General features: G+C 37.6%; 1 protein-coding gene across 7 annotated transcripts in view; it reads left to right on the forward strand.

Annotated features, from left to right (window-relative positions):
* The window catches only part of efemp1 (EGF containing fibulin extracellular matrix protein 1), a 59,045-nt gene that overhangs the window by 30,620 nt on the left and 5,678 nt on the right, over window positions 1-22,747 (forward strand). For 6 of the 7 annotated variants that reach the window (XM_083532920.1, XM_083532918.1, XM_083532917.1 and 3 more), the window contains 3 exons: window positions 16,722-16,844; window positions 18,122-18,241; window positions 22,065-22,181. In XM_083532920.1, coding sequence (XP_083389046.1) covers window positions 16,722-16,844; window positions 18,122-18,241; window positions 22,065-22,181 — 360 coding nt within the window. The remainder of the gene's footprint in view (window positions 1-16,721; window positions 16,845-18,121; window positions 18,242-22,064; window positions 22,182-22,747) is intronic. The other variant, XM_083532923.1, reaches the window with a different exon arrangement.

The following is a 22,747-nucleotide window of genomic DNA, read 5'->3' on the forward strand; positions in this document are numbered from 1 at the left end:
TCACAGACTACCACACTTTGCTCCTAAGAGAGGCTTATGAGCAACTGGTTATGGAAAAAAGAAATCCACATTTGCACAAAAGCATGGAAGAAATGAGTCACCACAAAGATAACTATCACATCAATTTATAATCTTGAAGAATGCTGAGGTCATGACCAGAAACAGATTTGGTGGGTAAATATTTGGTGTCTCTCTGCTTTGCTGTTGGTTTTGCTCTGTCTCCTATGAGGCTTATGGTTATGATTTAACTAGGTCAGCACTAGATGAACAAAAAAAGGCTGTTTTTCTTTTTTCTTTCTGCAGACAATTAGTCTTTGATTCATTAGCGTTTTTAGTTGTGGAGTGACTCAATTTCCAAAATATGAATCTCTAAACAAATTCTATTAAGGCAGACATCTTCATTATTTGTTTCAGGAATGTTACCTTTGAATGTATAATATAACTGAGGAGAAAATACTTCCCCTGCTAATCTGAATCATCACCCGCATGATCACTGTTCTCAAATTTACCTCATTTTATTCAATTCAATTTATTTTTATTTGTATGGCACTTTTGACAATGGACAATGTCTCAAAGCAAACATATAAGTGTAATTTCATCCAGTGGTGATTGAAAAACTCCCTGAGATGGTAGAAAAAAACCTTGAGATGAACCAGACTCAAAAGGGGACTTCATCTGGGTTGCACTGAATGTCCATTTATTATAGTCTATCATTGTAAAGGTGTGCAGTGATAGCAATTAAATGCAAACCTGTGGTCCTGAGACATTGTAGTAGACTGTTGATTTTAATTATAGTCCAAATCTATCTTAAAAGTTCTTGTGTTACTCAGAAATTTTGTGGAACCATGCCCAGCTTCACAGAGTATGAGGTGTTGGGGAGTGCGAGTAGTGTTGGTACTAGCTTCATCATATATTTTGGAAGCTATTTTTCATAGCTTTTCTAGTAACAAGCTAGCTTTAGTAAGTAGCAAGACAAAATGATACACTTTCAACTGTGGTTTCAAATTGATCGAAATAGTTCATTCTTTTGGTATCAAATGCTTATCATCATCATCAAATACAAAATAATTCATATTGCAACAAATACCCAAATGTAGCCACTACATAATTCACTGCATACCGTTAATGTTAACTAGCTAGCTATAGCCAGAAAAATGTACCCTCTATATATTTGTTTAAAAATTAAAAACAGCAGCAAGTGAAAATTCTTGGCCCTTAAAGTTGACGTGTTAGAAGCAGGAAAAATGGCTGAACATAAGAATTTGCCGGAGTTTGACAAATTGTAATGGCAAGACGACTGAGTCAAAACTGCAGCTCTTGTGGGATGTTCCTGCAGTGGTCAGTATCTATCAAAAGTGGTCCAAGGAAGAAACAGTGGTGAACCATCGACAGGTTCATGGGTGGCCGAGGCTCACTGATGTACATGGGGAGTGAAGGCTGGTCCGTGTGGTCTGATTAAAACAAACTAGCTACTATAGCTCAAATCCCTGAAGAAGTTAATGCTGTTAATGCTCGATGGGTCAGGACTTATTTGGCTACAAAAGGGGGATCATATCATACATTTATAATCCTCTGAATTTACTGAATATTATATTTAAACACTATTTAAATTCTATTCTGTCTTACTGCTAACTACAATGTAGCATTTCTTATTTGCACATCACATGACATTCAGCTTGATTCTAATAATGGTGGAAATAAAAGGGCCTTGGAGTTTGAATACGATTCTGCGTGTAAGTGTGCAGCGTTGTTGTTATTATTGGGCTGTGTTTGCCGGACTCCAGCTGCTTCCTGCCCTTGCATGTGAGAAATTGTTGATCTTTCTGTTCCCTGGTGCTGTGCCAGACTCATCTGGCCAACCAAACCAACAAATCTGGCACAGGGTCAAAAGAACCATCTAGTATGCCCCCCTTTTTCAGTAAGAACTTCAATCTGGTATGGTTGGGAGGGGGCAAAGATCTCAGGAACTTTCAAGTCACTGTTCTGGATTGTTTTGCACAATGTCGGATGAGGTAGTGTTCATTCTCGAAGGAACTGCCCACCTGCTGTTCGCATGTTTACGGGTTGTTTTATGACCAGATACAATTTTGAAGGCATTACAAAACAAGTATTGGTAAGAAGTTGGATGGATGGTTGTATTAGTATTAGTCGTATTAGATGTCTTTTATAATCGTACTACCAGGGGAAGATGGGTTTCATTTTGACTCTATCTCTCCAGGTTTCTACCTTATGTTGTTTCAGGGAGTTTTTCCTTACACTGTTGTTGGAACAGACATTTCTTTTATACTCAAAACAGCAAATACGTCCCTTTCTCTGAACTTTCTCTAATTTTTCTTACCTTAAGAAATCTATTAATGTTTCCTGTTTGAGATTTTGAATGTAAATTGATGACCTGGGCTTTAATCTGGTTTGTGCCCAGGATTCAAATCTTGTGTGTGGTTAAGAAGATGCCTACCTCTGTAAAGATTTGAGGTTTGGTTTGACATTCATCCATCGTTCTATGAAGGCTACACTATGGTCTCTGCTTGGCTTGTATCTTAATGGCATCAGATTTCTCACATATTTCATGAAATATTTTTCCTACCAAAATATGATATAACAAAAAACAGGTCTTCTGAAAGAGAAAGGTGGGAGTGATACAATTTGAAAAATGATCAGCAATCACTCCAAACTGAATGCGGTGGTTAATTGTTCTCATATGAGTCTACAATATGATGGCTATCTGTCTTTCCCAAGACCCACATTGAAGTCAGTTCCAATTAGTTGATTGAGGGCTTTTGTGTGTAAACTGCTCATGTTGCCCAATGAAGCATCAAAGCATCACAGAAATTCCACTGACTAGAAAAAGGTCAACAGACCGTGCATCATTCGGAATGTTAATTCTTGTCCATCCGAGATGCTCTGGACCTGATTTGATTTTAGGTCATGAACTGGTGAGAGGCATTTCTGTAGTGGCGCCAGGGAAAGATTTCTGTTTTCACTTTGAAATTGATCTTCACTGTTCCTTATTCGAGGCCATGTTTGCAAAGCCGTATCTGTCACTATAAGCCAAATAAAAGATTTGAAAACCTGAAGAGATCAGATCTCTGAGACAAGGAACGCAAGCAGGCGAAAAGGTTCCATGATGCAATTCAGAATTTCCATAGTTTCTCCCCCTCCTTTAATCATGTGCAGCAACTTGACACGTATCATAAAATATCCTGTTAATACTCCTTTAGGAGCTGTATCTGCTTTGTCATGCTGAGTGCTAACACTTTTAAAGTTGTTTAAGGTGCTCGTGAAAGTATCCCCTTAAGGCTATGACATGACAGGCACGTAAACTGATGTGAAATGTACAACTTCGTATATTTTGTTTCTTCTCAGGGTTTCTTTTTTTTTTTTTTTCCAGGGAGTCATTGCACTATTCGAGAAATTGTGTAAATAAGATGACTCAAGTAACATTTTGGACAATATCCCTCTTTCCATTACATAGTGCAGTGAAAACACAAATTAAATGCCCCCAGTGCAGTAAATACAGCTAGTACTATCAAGTGAGTCCATGTCTTTTTTTTGTTTTGTTTTTTTTGGGATATTCATTGTAGCCAAAAAAACAATTGGCAGGAGGTTTGAGGTTTTGTAGAGAAAAGGACACAGGGCAGCTGGATATCCTGTGAATTCCATGACAGTGTAAAAGGATGTGTTTTAAATTGTATGACAACTGGGAGTGTCAGAGTGAGGATTAACAAATGTTTGGCAAATAAATGGAGTTACTTCTGACTCACCACACAATCAATAAAGGTATTTAAACGATCTTCATCTGAGCTTCTGGTTTTACTCATTCAAATTCACCGATAAGGTAAAACATTATGAAATTATTACATTATGACAGGTGAAGTGTATAACATTGTTTAGCTTTTCATCATGGCACCTGTTAGTGGGTGGAATTTATATACAGTACAGACCAAAGGTTTGGACACACCTTCTCATTGAAAGAGTTTTCTTTATTTTCATGACTATATAAATTGTAGAGTCACACTGAAGGCATCAAGGGCTATTTGACCAAGAAGGAGAGTGATGGGGTGCTGCGCCAGATGACCTGGCCCCCACAGTCACCGGACCTGAACCCAATCGAGATGGTTTAGGGGTGAGCTGCACCGCAGAGTGAAGGCAAAAGGGCCAACAAGTGCCAAACATCTCTCGGGGAACTCCTTCAAGACTGTTGGAAGACCATTTCAGGTGACTACCTCTTGAAGCTCATCAAGAGAATGCCAAGAGTGTGCAAAGCAGTAATCAAAGCAAAAGGTGGCTACTTTGAAGAACCTACAATGACATTTTTCAGTTGTTTCACACTTTTCTGTTATGTATATAATTCCACATGTGTTAATTCATAGTTTTGATGCCTTCAGTGTGAATCTACAATTTTCATAGTCATGAAAATAAAGAAAACTCTTTGAATGAGAAGGTGTGTCCAAACTTTTGGTCTGTACTGTATATTAGGCAGCATGTGAACATTTCAACCTCAAAGTTGACGTGTTAAAAGCAGGAAAACTGGGCAAGCATAAGGATTTGTGTGAGTTTGACAAGGACCAAATTGTGAGATGTGGGCTGTCACGGTCTGCAGTGGTCAGCATGTATTGGAATTGGTCCAAAGAAGGAGCAGTGGTAAACTGGGGACAGGGTCGTGGGCAGCCAAGGCTCATTGTTGTACGTGCAGAGAGAAGGTTGACTCGTGTGGTCTGATCCAACAGATAAGCTCCTGTAGCTCAAACTGCTTGAAAAGCTAATAAAAGCGGATCCAACACAATATTAGGCAGGTGGTCATAATGTTATGCCTAATCGTATATTGTCTATGTCTTTTTGTTTACTGTGCAGTAGTGAGCTCTACTCAATTCCTTTAGGAATAGTGCTTATTGGTTTGGACAGAAAAAACATTCAGCTGGAAATGACTTGCATATAAGCACATAGGAAGTAACTCAAATAACCACTCAATGAAACCGTGATGAGCAGAAAAGCATCTCAGTATGCACCTCGAATCTGCAAACACTCCTGACAGCCGCAAAACAGGAAACTGAGATCCCAATGGGTAGAGACACCAAAAACTGGAATATCTATGGAAGGTTTTTACTGCAAGATGCAGCTGTTGGGTTCAAATTCGATGTCAACAGAATGAATCCACTGGCCCAAACTTTTTTTGCGTTAACTGTTTTCTTGACACACATCGAGGCTTTTAATACTTATCGAGCGTGGATCGAATGCCGCAGATTGTGCGTGTTCTGTTGCTGACCATGTGCATCCCTTTACGGCCACAATTTACCCATATTATAATGGCCACTTCCTACTGAATCCAACAGAGAGCCTTTGGGATGCGGTGGAACGGAAGATTCACAGCATGAATGTGCAGCTGACAATTCTGTAACATGCATGCTATGCAATTAAGTCAACATGGACCGAGAGTGTTTCCAACACTTTGTTGAATTCGTGCCATGAAGATTTGAGTGTTTTTTAAGAAGATGCAGGGGGCGAACACATTATCAGTATGATGGTTCTAATGTAGTGCCTTATATTAACAGCTAATTGTGAAACTTAATATTATATTCATTCATTGGCTGAATGGCTGAGACATAGGGAAGAACGAGTAAGATTTATTTATACCATTTAAACAACTTAATTGAAAAAATGTTACATTAGATGTAGAAAAAGAAAAAAAGAAAAAAAAACGAGAGAAAGGAACAATTTGGGAGAGAGAGAATACTCTTCACTTTTTCCAGAAACATTCGCAGGGCTTGCTCACACTATCCGAGTACTTCCCTCCTCTCTTTTTCTCCTCTCTCCTGGTGGCTGAGTGGGAGGTCAGCCCAGGTTTGGGCGCTTTTGGGAGGTGCAAATGGAACAAGGACCAAGTGGGGCTTTGAGAGCTGTTTACTCAGACTTAAGACTCCAGATGGGGCAAATGGCCAAATTATGACATCACTCTCAGTGTGTGTGCATGTGTGTGTTTGCCATGCTGCTGAGTCCCTTGCCACTGTTAAATGATATACAGTATAGATGATTTTAAACACAGCCACATGAGTTCTAATAAATCAATGACATTTTCATGTAGGTTTGAAACATTTACCATGTAGCGGTTGCAGGACTGTTAACTTTTACTAGTCGCGTGATGATTCAAAAAGTAATCAACTATTCATCTTTGCTGTAGCTAAACCAAGAATGCTTAGGACATGTTTAATCCATGTTAAAGTTACATCATTGAAAACAAAATAAAATAAAGAACTAGGAGACCCAAACCTGTTCCAGAATATCAGTGTCCCTGTGCACAAAGCCAGCTTCATGAAGATATGCTTTAGATGAGTTGGAATGTAAGATCTTAAGTGGCCTGCTCTGATCTCAACCCTACTGACCACCTTTGGGATGAATTGGAACACTGACTGCACCCCTGACCTCCTCACCCTTCATCAGTACCTGACTTTAGTTTAAAGCCCTTGTGGTTGAATCAGCAAAAATATCCACAAGCACTCTCCAAAATCCAGTGAAACATCATCCCAGAAGATTATTATAACAGAAAATATGGACTAAATGTGGAATAAGGTGTTTAATAAGCACATGCATATCTAACGGTGTCTGCAAACTTTTGTCCGTATAGCATATATATATGCATAATACATATATTTGATTCTGTAGAATTGACTGTATCTTGTCTGACATACAGTATTTATAGTGTAAAAAAGTAAAGCTTGCATGTCTTGGAGTCAATGCAGATCTAAGAGATTAAACTTAGCTAGGGCTGTGAAAATCTTTTTGCATGAGAGACCTAGTAGAGTTACTAGGTACAAGGAGCTTACACTATAAAAGAAAGACAGAGTTGCAATAACACTATTGGAGGACCATATTCTGAAATGTCGTTTTTCTTTTCACATTGTCACATTAAAATGGCAAAAGGATTCAATAAACCATTTTCATCGTGCTTTTAAAAGTTATTTTTGATAAAAAAAAATGACTGGCAAGGTAGACTGAAGGTTGCAGGCTGTATTTGAACACGAAATGTGCAAGACTGCTTAATGAGTGGACGGGTCTAATGCTATGCATTCTGAGGTATTGACACTGTTTATGTTGCCTGATGTGGCACCTTGGTCCTGGGGAAATGTTGTTTCGATTCACGGTGTACTGCACTGTATATAGTTGTAATGACCATAAAGCTTACTGGACTTGACTTGACATTTTTAAAGAGTTGGATTCTCATCCTAAACATGGCCAAAGTAAAAGAAAAACATATGACTATATTTCTGTGCCAAATACACTCCTTCCGGGTTTGTATAAGTTTCAGATAATAACCCTTCATGATGTGAAGGGTGGAATTCCTTATATGGGCAAAAGCACGCCCATCACCGTGCTTCATTCGGTTATGGAAGTCATCGGCGGCGCTGCACAGGACTCGCTCGAGAAGAACGTCTCCGCAGAAGTGTGTTTTTGGATGTGAGGTAAGAAGAACCTTGTTCAGTAGTTACCATATAGACACATCCTACTGTATTCATTGTTGCTGCTGTTGTACTTAATGTTCAGTTTCAGACTCGGGATCCGATGTGAATGTGCATGGCTGTATCGGATTGTTAGCTAGAGTTTTCATTTATTCATAGAGATGTCACAGCTCGCAGTCGATCGCTACGTAAAAGCTGTGCGCGCTCACGACTCTTTAGCTCCGCCCATGGCATGCCTCCAGGAGCTCGGCTGGAGAGAAGCGTAAAGTTGTATCTTTTGTTTTTATTAATCTGATCAAGCTAGATATGTTTTGGAGATATAAAAAAATGCAACTCTATAGGTACTCGAGATTAACATGAGATTTGCCAAAAAAAAATTTAAGAACTTTAAAGAAGTCCAGGTGTGATACTAGGTTATGCTAGATCAGATTACTATAGCATACTTCAGATTAGGGTACTTTAGGTAGGGCAAAGTAAAGATTAGGAAAGGGTTAAGTGAGGGTTAAGATCAGGAGGGTCTTTTTTAGGCTAATCTTTCTCGTTCATTGTGTAAGTTTAGTGAATAACCACTTTGTATATCCATGAACAATAACATTGCGAGCATGATAAAGTCAGCTTTAATATTTTGCAGTGTATCCTTCTTAATGCAAACCACTACGACCAAAACCATCATCTTTTTTTTTTCTATTTTATCTTTAAGTAAGATTTTATGCTGACATCGGAATGCATTTTTTCACTCGTCTCAACAAGTATATCAACAATTTATCCAGAGTGTTTGGTCCTGGGAACCTGAGATTTTTGGAAGCTGCCGTGTAACATGAGCAGTTTCCATTGCACTTTGAACTCAGGCCAAGGAATGAAGCAGGTGAATGTACAGGAATAAAAAAGAATAAAAGAAAAAAGAGTTTACAGTAGGTGCTGGTATTCAGCCTAGTGAGATCACGGTTATTATATTAAGAAGAGTTAAGATCACTTTTGAACCTGTTCCAGCGTGACAAGGTCCCAAGTGAGCTTTATGAAGATATGCTTTACATGGGTTGGAGTGGAAGAGCTTGAGTGGTCTGCTATAGAGCTCTGACTGCAGACCAGGCCGCCTCACCTTACCTAAATCAGTATCTGACTCTACTTATGCTTTTGTTGATGAATGAGCATAAATCTCCACAAGCACACTCCAAAATCTAGTGGAACATCTTCCCAGAAAAGTGGATCTTATTATAACAGCGAATGTGGAATAAATGTGTAATGGGATGTTTAATAAGTGCATACAAATCTTATAGTCAGGTGAAACATTTTTCCAAATAGTATAAAGTATTCCTTCACACTAAGGCAGTGTAACTTTCTACAGAAATTTTCTACTTTCATACTTGCTCCATTCACATGTTAATCATGAGCTCTGGTGTAGAGTCATAAAGAACAAATTGCAAAAAGGATCTAATTGTTGACCTCAGAAAGTACAGGACATGCAAATGGAAACAGTCACTGGCTTGAGCTTTCTCGGGCTGCAGATTTCTGATGACCTTTGCAAAGCGCGCATGGAAAAGACTTTTGCAGGATCAGATCTCACTTCCTGTGCTGAATGAGAACACGCTCACTGTGAATCAGATATGTTTATACTCTTAATGTTCTGCAAAATGTAAATGTAATTTTGATGGACTAATGAAAAGACTAACCAGAAGACATTTAGGCAAATGCAGACTGTCATTATATACGTGAAACATCTGTTTGCAATACATGAAATATCTGTTTGCAGTTAGAGGTGAATGCGGGACTTGATTGACTCTCATTGCCGCCCATCTCTAATGTAATTCCGACCAATCCCCATACTCCTACAGACACTCTTTATAAATAACACTTTTAGAATGTTATTGTGATGGGGTCTCCACCAGAGATAGGAAGTAATGAAGTAGATTACTTAAGTAGATTTTTCTGGTATCAGTACTTGACTTCACTTTTTGCCCTTGCACTATTTACTTTCATAAAAATTTTTTTACACCAATATCTATAATTTCTACTTTTTCCAACCAGGCTCGTTACTTTCATTTTGATCTATTAATTTGGTGACATGATCAATTTTTTCATTTACAGCCCATCAACCGATTTCCTGTCATTGCTCTGCTTTTTCAATTTACCTCTGGTGTATCATTTACTGGCTCTCACACACCACAGACGTAGGTTAGCCTACGAAGCTAATAATAAGCAAGGGAGAAGGCAACAAAAAGCTCAGGGTAAACATGAAAGAGACAAAGGGAGTCAGCGATGTAAACATGACTGAGAGCAGAGACATTCCTTATCAACATCAACATCAACATCTTTACTCTGCTTGTGTTCTATATGGTGGATGTTCAGCGTGGATGCATTCATTAGATAACAACATTTTAAATTATTTTATATCAATATATTAATATCAGGATGACACTAAAACAGGTAGTAGTAATGGCTACATTTTACTTAAGTACCTGTCAGAGCCCATTGTGGAAAAAGTGTAGTCAGTAGTTTAAGTTTTACCAGAGGGTTTTAAAACGTAAGAATCTGTGCTTCTACTTGAGTGTAGGATGTGTGAAACTTTGCCATTTCTAATCTCTACCAGTTACAAAATGGAAGTTTCCTTATGTAACCATGGTTCTCTCAATAACTGGAGGACTTCTTGGACACTTTTGTACCTTGGCTCTGTGAGAAGGGCAAAGGCAAAAACTTGAGGGAATGTTAATTTCGGGGGTCAACTCAGAACTTTGGCTACATACTTAATGTTAAATCACCTCACATTTCCATTTTCCGATACAACACATAGTTCAAACAAGCTTATCATCCTAATCTAAAACGAAAGTTGTTTTGTGTGTTTGCGTATAAGCCATTTTAATGTGTATCTATACTCTACATGTGAAAGAACATGTGCTCGGATTTGTATCTTAGCCAGCTTTTATAAAGAATGAAATTAATCTTCACTGAAGTATGGTGGATAACCTCAGAAGCCTCCCCACATAGTTCAACCACCACTGGGGAGAAATATGAACAGCATCATTGAACGTCCCACCACACCCTTCTTTGGAAAACACCGATCTGTTGTCTGCAATGAAAATGAAATCTGTTGCAATATGTTGTTGATATATTACAGAATCTGTATAGAATGTTCTGTAATAAATGTTTAATATGTGACATTTTTAAAGGATAGAGCCTTGGGATTTAAAAAACAAGCCTAAAAGTTTTTTACTTGTATGGCACCCCATACAACATAAAATATGAGTTTGAGACATTCTCAATAAGTTCTTCAAAAAACTTATATAATAAAAAAAAAATGTTTTCAATAATGTATGTACAGGTGGTCCTGAATGATGGTGGAAATTGAACCGCCTGGAGGAAGTTTTATCAGGGAGAGTTTGTAAAGTTTGTGGACACCTGTGCATAAGATATCCGTTTTGTCCTTTTTGAACATCCCATTCCACATCAGTCCCCAATTGCTGTTAGATAGTTACATAGATACAACTTTATTGCCAAACTTGGATACATTTTAAAGTAGTCAGAGTGCAGCTTGTATAGCAGTATAGATTTACTGTCCTCTGAAAAGAACTCAACATGACAGGACCCTACAAATTTGTGTATCTTATATAAGAGCAGGTACAATTTGGTGCTTAGTACAATTCTCTCATACTGACCACTGGATGTTCAACATGCACCTCATGGCAAAGAACTCTCTGAGGATTTGAGAATTAGAATTGTTGCTTTCCACAAAGATGTCCTGTGCTTTAAGAAGATCTGTAACATCCTGAAACTGAGTTACAGTACAGTGGCCAGGGTCATACAGAGGTTTGCCAAGACAGGTTTCACTTGAAACAGGCCTGGTAGGGGTCGATCAAAGAAGATGAGTCCTTGTGCTGTGTGTCAGGTGTAGAAGCTGCTTTAAAAAAACAGACTCATTAGTTCTGCCAGCATTGCTTTATAGGTTTTAGAAGGTCCGCTTGTCAGTGCTCAGAACATACGCTGCACACTGCAACAAGTTGATTTGAATGGCTGTCGTCCCAGACAGAAGCCTCTTCTGAATCTGGTTTACAAGAAAGCTCACAAACAGTTTGCTAAAGACAACCTGTTTAAGAGCATGAATTACTGGAACTATGTCCTGTGGTTTGATGAGACTAAAATAAACTTGTTTGGTTGAGATGGTGTCCAGCATGTGTGGTGACACACTGGTGAGGAGAACCAAGAAAATTGTGTCTTGCCTACAGTCAAGCATGGTAGTGGTAGCATCATGAGTGCTGCTATTACTGTGGATTTGCGGTCAATTAAGGGGAAACATGAATTCTAACATGTACTGTCACATTCTGAAGCAGAACATGATGCCCTCCATTCAGAAACTGGGCATAACGGCAGTTTTGGAGGAGTGGAAGAGGATCCCAGCAACAACCTGTGCAGCTCTGGTGAATTGCATGCCCAGGAGGATTAAAGCAGTGCAGATAACAGTGGTGCTCACACAAAATATACACAGTTTAGACATGTTTACTCAGGGTGTACTCAATTTAGTTGGCAGTTATTTAAACAATAATGACTGAATGTTGAGTTATTTTCAGTGGAGTACAATAAATCTGTACTTCTGAACAAGCTGCACACTGAATACTATAAAATCTATACAAGTTTCATTTCTATTGTATTGTCCTTTGGGAAGATATACTAAAATGGTTGCTTAAATGTGAGGGGTGTACTCTCTTTTGTGAGATACTGTGTATATATTAGCAAGTACATGAAGAATATATATACATATATACATATATACATATATATATATATATATATATATATATATATATATATATATATATATATATATATATATATATAAGGCACAATATGTGTAGATAACGTGTGATATATAAATATATAACAATTATAAGAACCTTTACTTTTCTGGGAAGATGTTTCACAAGATTTTGGAGTGTGCTTGTGGAGATTTGTGATCATTCAGCCAATTAGTAAAGCCAGGTACTGATGTAGGATAAGGAGACCTTATTTGTATAGCTCTTTTAACAAATTGTCTCAAAGTAGCTTTATACAGATAATGTGGTGATAAAAAAAGGAATAAGATGTTTTTTATAAGTGTACGTTTGTCCCTGATGAGCAAGCCGGTGGCGACTGTGACAAGAAAAAACTCTCTGAGATGGCATTAGGAAGAAACCTTGATGGGAACCAGACTCAAGGGGGAACCCAGATCCTCATCTTGGTTGCACCACAATGTCCATTTATTACAGATAAACAATGTTGCGGGGTACAGTGATGGTGATCAAAAGCAAATTGTAGTCCTGAGTCAGTGTAGCAGACTGTTGTCATTAAATACAGTCCAAATCCATCCTTGAAGCTCCTGTTCTTACTCCATAATTTTATGGGTGTTGATGAGAAACCGTCCCCAGCTGCACAGAGTGGCCTCCAGTCGAAGAGAACACAATCCAGAGGCAGGCCATGATGGAGTAGGCCGATCCGAGGAGGGGAAAGGGGCAGAAACAGTGGTCACTGGAACCTCAGAAGCATGTTTAACTCGACCGAGAGAGAGAGAAAGAGAGAGAGAGAGAGAGAGAGAGAGAGAGAGAGAGAGAGAGAGAGTGAGAGAGTTGACAGGAATAAAAGGATATGGATTATTATGTGTCCTTATTGTTGTATGAAAGTTAAGGACACTGTGCAGTTGGGACTCCGGCAAGACCCGCAATGGCAGCATAGCTAAAAGGGAGAACCAGAAGGTAACAGACATGAGGGATCTCTGGCATAAGAGACAACCCACCACACCGAACACTTGATATCCATAATCTCTCCAGATCTGCTCCTTCACCTAAGAAATATTCTACTGATAAAAGACTTGACTAAATAAATATGTTTTTAGCTTTGACTTGAACACTGAGACTGTGTCTGAGTCCCGAACACTGGTTGGAAGGCTGTTCCATAACTGTGTGGCTTTATAAGAGAAAAATCTGCCCCCTGCTGTAGTCTTCAATATTTGAGGTACCAACAAATAGCCTGCACCTTTTGATCTAAGTAGGCGTGGAGGATCATATTGGTACAGAAGTTTATTTAGATACTGCGGCAGGAGACTATTAAGTGCTTTAAACGTCAGTACTGTTATTTTATAATCAATGCAAGATTTAATTGGGAGCAGTGTAGATTGAAACAGGGGTGATGTGCCAATATTTTCTAGATCTAGTAAGGACTCTTGCTGCTGCATTCCGAACTAACTAAAGCTTATTTATGCACTTACTCAAACACCCAGACAGTAAAGCATTACAGTAGTCTAACAAAAAGCATTACCTAGTTTTTCTGCTTCTTTTAACGACATCATATTTCTAATTTTAGCTAAATTTATAAGGTAAAAAAAAAGCGATCTTAGAGGTCTTAGACTGCTGTACACACTGGAACAGAAACACCATCCAGAGATGCTACATAATCGAAAAGTTTACTTCTAGCTGCATGTGGTCCTAGTAAAAGTACTTCCGTCTTATCTAAGTTGAGCAAAAGGACGTTATCAAGCATCCACTGTCTAATGTCTTCTAGATACTCCTCAACTTTGTTAAGCTGATCTCTCTCCTCTGGCTTTGCTGAAATATACAGCTGTGTATCATCAGCATAGCAATGGAAGCGAATACCACGTTTATGTTGATTTTACCCAAAGGCAGTATATATAAAGAGAAAAGCAGTGGGCCTAAGACAGATCCTTGCAGAACACAAAACTTTACCTCAGAAAGTGTGGAGAACTCACCATTTACATCAACAAACTGATAGGGATCAGTCAAATAAGACCTAAGCCAGGAAAGAGCTGTTCACTTTATTCCAACAACGTTCTCAAGTCTAGCAAGCAGAATAGTATGATAAATGGTGTCAAAAGCTTCATTAATGTCGAGCAAAACAAGTAAAGAGACAAAACCCTGATCAGAGACCAATAACAGCGCCGTCTCTGTGCTATGATGAGGCCGAAATCCTGACTGATACATTTAAAAAATGTTATTCATAAGTAGATGTGAGCAGAACTGCTGTGCTACAACCTTTTCCAAAATCTTGAAGATAAAGGGGAGGTTTAATATTGGCCTGTAGTTGGACAGCTGACAAGGGACAAGATCAGGTTTCCTAATTAGGGGGTTGATAACTGCCAGTTTGAAGGATTTAGTTATATAATCAGTGCTTATGAAGAAGTTTATCAATTTTTAAACAGGTTCAATTACCTCTGTAATTATTTGTTAAAAGAAACTTGTAGGCAAGAGATCAAGAATGCAGGTTGATGATCTTAATGAGGAAATAAATAAAATTGTCATTCTCTTGAATAAGGGTAACATTTTGTAATTGATGGTCTGTTATAAATACACTGCTGTCTACAGGGTTATTTATAAAATAGTTTGTATTTATTTTTATCATCTGGATTTTTTGCCTGATGTTTTCAACTTCATTATTAAAAAGGTTCATGAAATCATTAGTACCTAATGATGGTGTGCATGTTAGTGCAGTGCTTATTTTTCCTGTTAATTTTGCTACCGTGATAAATAAAAATCTAGGATTATGCTTGTTATTTCTATGAGGGTGGAGAAATATGCTGATCTAGCAGCACTAAGAGATTTTCTTTAACTCAGGAGGCTCTCCTTCCATGCTATTTAAAAAATTTTTAATTTGCTTTGACGCCATTTACCTTCTAATTTCCAAGTGGTCTGTTTTAAGGTGCGCGTATGATCATAATTTTTTCTCACTGATTATTTTGGTTCTAATGGAAGCTACATCATTTAGAGTGTAACAGAACATTGATTTTAGGCATTCAGTGGCCCAGTCGAGCTCTGGGGGGTCAGACAGAGATCTAATTAATGTAGTCATTTCCGGAAGTAACCTGGTGAGGTACTATTGCAATGACTTAGGCATTTTAAGGCATTTTAAAAGAGATTAGGTGATGGTCTAATGTGGTTCAGACTGTGGAATTATGACTACATATATATATATATATATATATATATATATATATATATATATATATATATATATATATATATATATATATATATTATTAATAATATAAATATATAATAATTATTATTTTATTTTATTTTATCCAAATGTTAATAATATATCAAGAGTGTATCCACCACTATGAGTGGATCCTATAACATTCTGATTAATTCCAACTGAATCTAGAATGGACACAACAGCTGCTTTTAAAGAGTCTTCCTGATTATGAAAATGAATATTAAAGTAACCAACAATTAATGTTTTGTCCAAAGAAGTAGTAAAATTTTTGGTATAAATCTGCAAATTCTATGAGAAAATCAGAGTAGGGCACTTGGGATCTATAAATAATTACTAGATCAATTTCTAATTAGACTAGACCTGCTTTCAGACACTAAATATTGTATGTTGGTGTAAAGAACCTCATAAGTTTTACATTTGTGTTTAGTTTTTTGTGTGACGCTTAGATTATTATAAGAAATATCTGCCACTCTGCCTCCTCTGCCATTTGGACGGCACTGGTGTATGTAATTACTATACCCAGAAGGACTCACTTCATTTAATGCTACATGTTCATTTAGTTTAACCCGTGTTTCTGTCAAACACATTATATTAAAACTCCTGGCCGGTAATAATTTTGTTTATAGTCAGTGATTTTGACGTGAGGGATCTAATATTCATCCCAAAAGTGTTCAATATGGTTGAGGTCAAAGCTCTATAGCAGGCCACTCAAGATCTTCCACCCCAATCTATGAAATCATATGTTCATGAAGCTGGTTTTGTGCACAAGGGCATTGCCATGCTGGAGCAGGTTTGTGTCTCCTAGTTCAAGCGAAGGGTAATTTTATACACTATACCCTTGTGAACCTCCAACTTTGTGGCAACAGTTTGAGGGAGATTTACATATGCATGAAAAAGTAACACTAATATCTAATAACTTAACAAATGTATTTTTCCAACATCTGATACAATAAATACACTCTTTCAATCACTTGCTCAGGCACTCATTTGTTTGAAGCAAAAATGTTATCTTTGGTCAGAATTCTGCTGGATTTTTAGCCGTGTGGGAAAACAAATGAAAAAATGTTAGGATGGCAACACACGCATTTATGCATACAGTTACACCCAGAAGTTTTATATTTCATCCACCTACTGATATGGAGGCAAAAACCTCACAGGGAGATCATTCACAGGAATTCCTCATAGACAATTCCGGATCCTGGAACTTTGAAGTATCGTTTTGTTAAAGAATGCCAAAATCTTACAATATTCCATGGCTAATATTATTTATTAAATATTTGTGTGTGTTTGTGAGTGCAGATATCAACGAGTGTAATACAGGAAGGCACACGTGCAGTGCGGATCAGACCTGCTATAACACCCATGGATCTTTTCAATGCCAGTGTCTACCAGGCTACCAGAAGAGCGGTGACCAATGTGTGGGTGAGAATCCTGCTTTCTGTACACTCTTTTTGTTTTAGCTACATCTTCACCCAGTGATGTGTTCACCTCTTGATTAGGGGTTCTTTTTTAAGTCCTGAAGTGATTTGCCAATAATTAGGTACTTCATACATTTACAGTATCATTTGATTTTTTGGAACCCAAACAAGTTATTTCCTTATCAGTTATGTTATTGTAATAATTAACAGTAGTTTACTTGTGAGTCCATTTGATGATATATAATAATAAAAATAATAATAATAAATCACCTTGCATACAATAATCAGAAAGCTAGAATTCCTGTAAAGCTTTACCATGGAAACTGTTACTGAGAGCTCTTTCCATTAATACTTAAAAAACATATAACAATTAAATATTTTTACTTTTACTAAACAAATACAAGTGAATTAACAATTTCTATTTTTTTTAGATTAATTTAAACCTGTCATTTAAATGAGAACCAGCATTATTACAAAAAAAAAATTATAAAAATTTTCTGGGTAGCATTATAAAATACCTTGTTTTCATTGAAAAATCCTTCCTTAGCACGAATAACAGCTTTACACATTCTTGGCATCCGGACAGCTTCTCCAAACATTCACCTGAAAAACTCTTTTAAAACTTGCCAAAGATGATCTTTACTAGATTTCTTTCTGACTTTGTGATCCAGTTCATCCCAGAGCAGTTCAATAGGACATAGGTGCAGTGACTGGGTAGGATTCCATGATAGATTGCATTCCAGATGACTGTTTACTCTCTAAATGACTATTACAGAGCTTGGATGTATGATTTGGATCATTGTCTTGTTGTATGTTAAAGTATGGAACATAGCCATGTTCGTTCCGTTTTTCTTTCACCTGTAATAAAGTCTCAAACCTTTCCTGCTCCAAAGAACCCCGAACCATTAAACTTCCACCTCCATGTTTGACTGTGAGAGTGAGGCAGTCTGCTAACATCTTCTCTCCTGTTCTTCGTCATACTCATTCTTACAGAAGTTCTTCTGTCCATAGAACGTTCTTTCCGTCCTTCACTGTTCAATTCTTTTGTTATTGTCTTTTACACAGTTTGTTGCACGATAGCAAATGAAACAAACATGTGTCTCAAAAAATTTTTTTTGACAGTCACTGTATGACCTATTTGCTGTTAACTGAGGAGCAGCTTACAAACACAACATTAGAGAAATAAACTTTTGGACAGTCTTGGCGACCACTGTGAACAAAACATGTTTGTGTGTGTGTGTGTGTGTGTGTGTGTGTGTGTGTGTGTGTGTGTGTACACAGATAGAGACGAGTGCCTTATGTCACACTACTGCATGCACAGATGTGTGAACGTCCCCGGATCCTACTACTGCGAGTGTAACCCTGGCTACCAGCTTGCCAGCAACAACCACAGCTGTGTGGGTGAGAGATTCAATCCAGCAAATCTGATTCTGTACACAAGCATGTGTGTAACGCTCAGGCCATTCTTTTTCAAATGTCAAACAGGAGAAAAAGACGTAGAGATGCACCTTAATATTTGAATCATTATCTGAAGAAGATCCCAAGGAGAGACAGAAAAAATTATTTAGGTATAAAATGTACATCAAAAAATGCACTTTGCTTTTATTTGGAAAAGTCCCCAGTTTCAGCCAAACCTGCAACCCCATTTATTTATACTCTTAGTACATCTGTTAGTAACACTGTGTCCAGGCTTTTTCATTTTTTTCTCTCCAGCACACAAAAGATAAGAAGTGGAAAAAATGCTGAGAGAGAGAGAGAGATCAGTGAACAGTTGATAACATAAATTAAACTTTAATAAACGGACATTTGCTGTCACCCAGATCAGGATGGGTTCCCTTTGTCTGGATTCCGCTTCATACCATCAGGAGTTTTTCCTTGCCATCGGCTCGCTCATGAAGATAAACTTAAAGGGACTTATTTATGATGCTTAAAATAGTAATTGTAATTTATTTATCTCTGTAAAGCTGCTTTGGGTTAATGTCCATTGTTAAATGTGCTATAAAAATACAATTTCACTGAATTGAATTGAATTGAACATTCATGGACTAATCAGGTTTTTATTAACACAAGTCTCAGCTGGACCACGGAGAAAAAAAAAACATTTTGCATTACAACATGTTATAACATGAGGAAACAAACTATTTCTAATAAAAGCCTTCTAAGCTGGGTTCATCCCACGTTCTCCACCAAACATAGTAAAGAGGAGAGTAATTTAAAATAATAATTCTCTGTACTTTGTACAGTCTAATGCATCTATTTTTAGTTCTGCTCCAAAGGCTATTTGGATAAAAGAGTGATTAAATAAATGTGGTTAAATTATGGCATGTTACTGCAAGACTGGATAAATCTACAGTCTGGACTATGCTTCCAGACTGTAGCTTCTTCATAGCATTTTGTATTTTATTTTCTTTAAACTTTTATGGGGCTGTTGCATCTGTTTGCATGCCCTACATATGCTTTCTTCTAGAATTACAATGCAGAAATCACATACATCATAATGTGATTATATACTGTATGTATAAATGTTTGTATGTACGATTATATGGACTTTCACAGCCATTTTTAGCTTTTCCCCAAAAATGTGACCCCAAAGTTTGAGGCATGCAATTGTGTAGAATGTCTTTGGATGCCCTAGCATTATATTTGACCTTGATTTAAAATAGGAGACCCAAACCTGTTCCAGCATGACAATGCCCCTGCGCACAAAGCACCATGAAGTTATTGTTTGCATGGGTTGGAGAGGAAGATCTCCTGCTATAGAGCTCTGACCTTAACTCTATTCAACACCTTTGGGATGAATAGGAATGCTAACTGCACCCCAGACCTACAACAGTACCTGCCTTTATTAACACGCTTGTGGCTGAATGAACATAAATTCTCCAAGCACACTCCAATATCTAGTGGAACATCACCAAAGCCAAAACAACAACATGTCTGTTAGATCCTATTTCAACTAAACTACTTAAAGAAGTGTTAAATACAGCTGGTGGGTCTCTTCTAAATATAATTAACTCCTCACTATCTTTAGGTCACGTCCCTAAACCCCTCAAGTTGGCAGTTAATAAGCCTCTCATTAGGAAACCTATTTGGATCCAAAAAAATCATATTACAGACCAATTTCAAACCTTCCATTTATGTCTAAGATTTTAGAAAATATTGTGTCTGCCCAGTTCTGCTCCTTCTTACAAGAAAAAGATACCTTTGAAGAGTTTTATTCAGTTTTCAGGCCCCATCATAGCACAGAAACTTCTCTAGTTAAAATCACAAATGACCTGTTTTTAGCTTCAGACCAAGGCTACATTTCTCTGTTAGTTTCACTAGATCTTAGTGCTGCATTCAACACTATAGATCATGACTTTCTCATAGATTGTTTACAGAAATACATCAGCATTCAGGGACAGGCATTAAGCTGGTTTGAATCCTACCTGTCTGTTATCATTTTGTAGATTTAAATGGAGAACTATCCAGGCTAATGCAAGTAGATTATGGGGTGCCACAAGGTTCAGTTCTGGGACCTCTCCTTTTCACAATATATATGCTTTCTTTGGGAAATATTTATAGAAGGCATGGGATTAGCTTCCACTGTTATGCTGATGATACCCAGCTATATATCTCATCAAAACCAGAAGAGATATCTCATTTGGCTCGATTAACTGAGATGACTGCATTACTCTGTGGTTGTCCGGCATTATTAATAAACAAGCTACAGTCCAGAATGCAGCAGTCAGGGTCAAGGTCAAGAAAATATCACCATATAACCTCGATTTTATCATCCCTACACTGGCCCTAAATGGTTTGGCTCCCATGTTTCTATCCAATCTTCTAACAAGCTACAATTCATCACGCTCCTTGAGATCTCAAAACTCTGTACTTCTAGTAGTTTCTAGAATAGCAAAGTCCACTAAAGATGTTAGACCATTTTCACATTTAGCTCCTAAACTTTGGAATAGTCTTCCTGACAGTGTTTGGGGATCAGACACACTCTCCCAGTTTAAGTGCAGATTAAAAGCGTATCCTTTTATCAAGTCGTACACATAACACACATCACATATCATAACCTTGTGCTCCTGTACATCTGATCAAATGCACATTATCAACTTGTGCTTGTTAATATTATGAACAGCAGCTACGCTAATTCCTCTCCACTGCTTCTCTTTCTCTACCCATCCTGAGGCATCCTGAGGTTGCACCAGCTCCAGTTGTGTCCCACCTCATGAAGATTATGGACCTTCATAGAAGTAGATGCCAACCCCGCAAACATCCTGAAGCATCTAGAGACGTACCAGCGCCATTTGGATCCCACTTCATGTAGAGTTTGGACATTGGACCTCTTTAATTGTTAAAGGCTCTGGCATGGAGAAGCTGGTGTTGGATCTTTGATCACATAAGTTCATTGATCTCAAATGTTGAGCTATTTTATGAGTTGCTCAGTAGCTACTGTCAACTGACTGTAGAAGACTGTAGAAAGGAAATCACTCATAATCACACAATGCGGTGCTCATGGTTGTTCTCATTCTCTGGTGTTTTGTATTGTTTTAAGATTAATAATCACACTCTTGATTTCACCCAAATGAGGATGGGTTCCCCTTTTGAGTCTGGTTCCTCTCAAGGTTTCTTCCTCATAACATCTAAGGGAGTTTTTTCTTGCCACGGTCGCCCCAGGTTTGCTCATCAGGGAAAAATAAATATAATTCAATTTAATTCTTACATTTTGTAAAACTGCTTTAAGACAACATCCATTGTGAAAAATGCTATAGAAATAAACTTGAGCTTGAACCCTTGAAAGCTTGAAAGCATCTTTTCAAGAAATTGGAGGTTACTATAACAGCAAATAAATTAAATGTGAAATTGGATGTTCAAAAACATGTATTCAACTTTTGTCCCTGTAGTATATGTATGTATTTATATGTATGTATGTATGTACTGTATGTATGTATGTATATTTGTATGTATTTGTGTAATTATGTATGTATATATATGTACATGACCACAGCATTATTAGGAAGAAAAAACTTTACGGCAAAAAAAACTCCATGTACCAGACATTGAAGTTTATAGCGCATTACCTAAAGATAGTCTGCAGTGCGTGAGTGCTTGCTAGAAGTAATTACTATTTTTTCGTGTGGGATAATTACATTTACATTGCATTTTTTATTCTCAAATTCACTGTTTCTTTCATTGTTGTGCCAGTTTGAAGACCACCTTAATATAATCTTTGTTTCAGACGTGAACGAATGTCAGAGTCAGCCATGCGACCATCAGTGTTACAACCTTATTGGCTCCTTTATCTGCCACTGTCGCCAGGGCTACGAGCTAGCATCCGACTCCGTTTCCTGTTTAGGTGGGTCTTATTATTTTTAGCTGTCAATATCTTTGTCTCAAAGGCGATCCCAGTCTTGAAATTAATTTTTTACACCAACATAGTCAGGCCACCAGCCAACGTCTCACTAACAAACAAAATCAAAACGCTTCAATCAAATCAAAGAAGTAAGAAGTTTCACCTGGATATGCGCCAAAAATACTTAGGTTGCAGTTACGGCATTTGGCCGACGCACTTCCGCAGCGATTTACATGTATCTCATTTATACAACTGAGCAGTTGAGTGTTAAGGGCCTCGCTCAGGAGCCCAACCTAAGGGGCTTCTTGGAGTTTTCTGGGATTTAAAGTCATGAACTTCCAAGCAAGAAGTCAAAAATCAAAAACCACTTAGCTACCACTTCCTTAAAAACCTTCTTAGACACAACCGGATAGTTTCAAATATTTATATCTAATTGTATAGTTACCAATGATTTTAGAAAACAGAAAGTACGTAGATATGTTGACATGAATAATGTAATGGAGGAAACTTTTTGGAGTCATTATTAGGGGGTGAGACATCCTTTTTTTCAAGCATTTTATTGAATGTTT

This window comes from Silurus aristotelis, assembly GCF_946808225.1.
Source record: "Silurus aristotelis genome assembly, chromosome: 27".
Taxonomy (NCBI): domain Eukaryota; kingdom Metazoa; phylum Chordata; class Actinopteri; order Siluriformes; family Siluridae; genus Silurus; species Silurus aristotelis.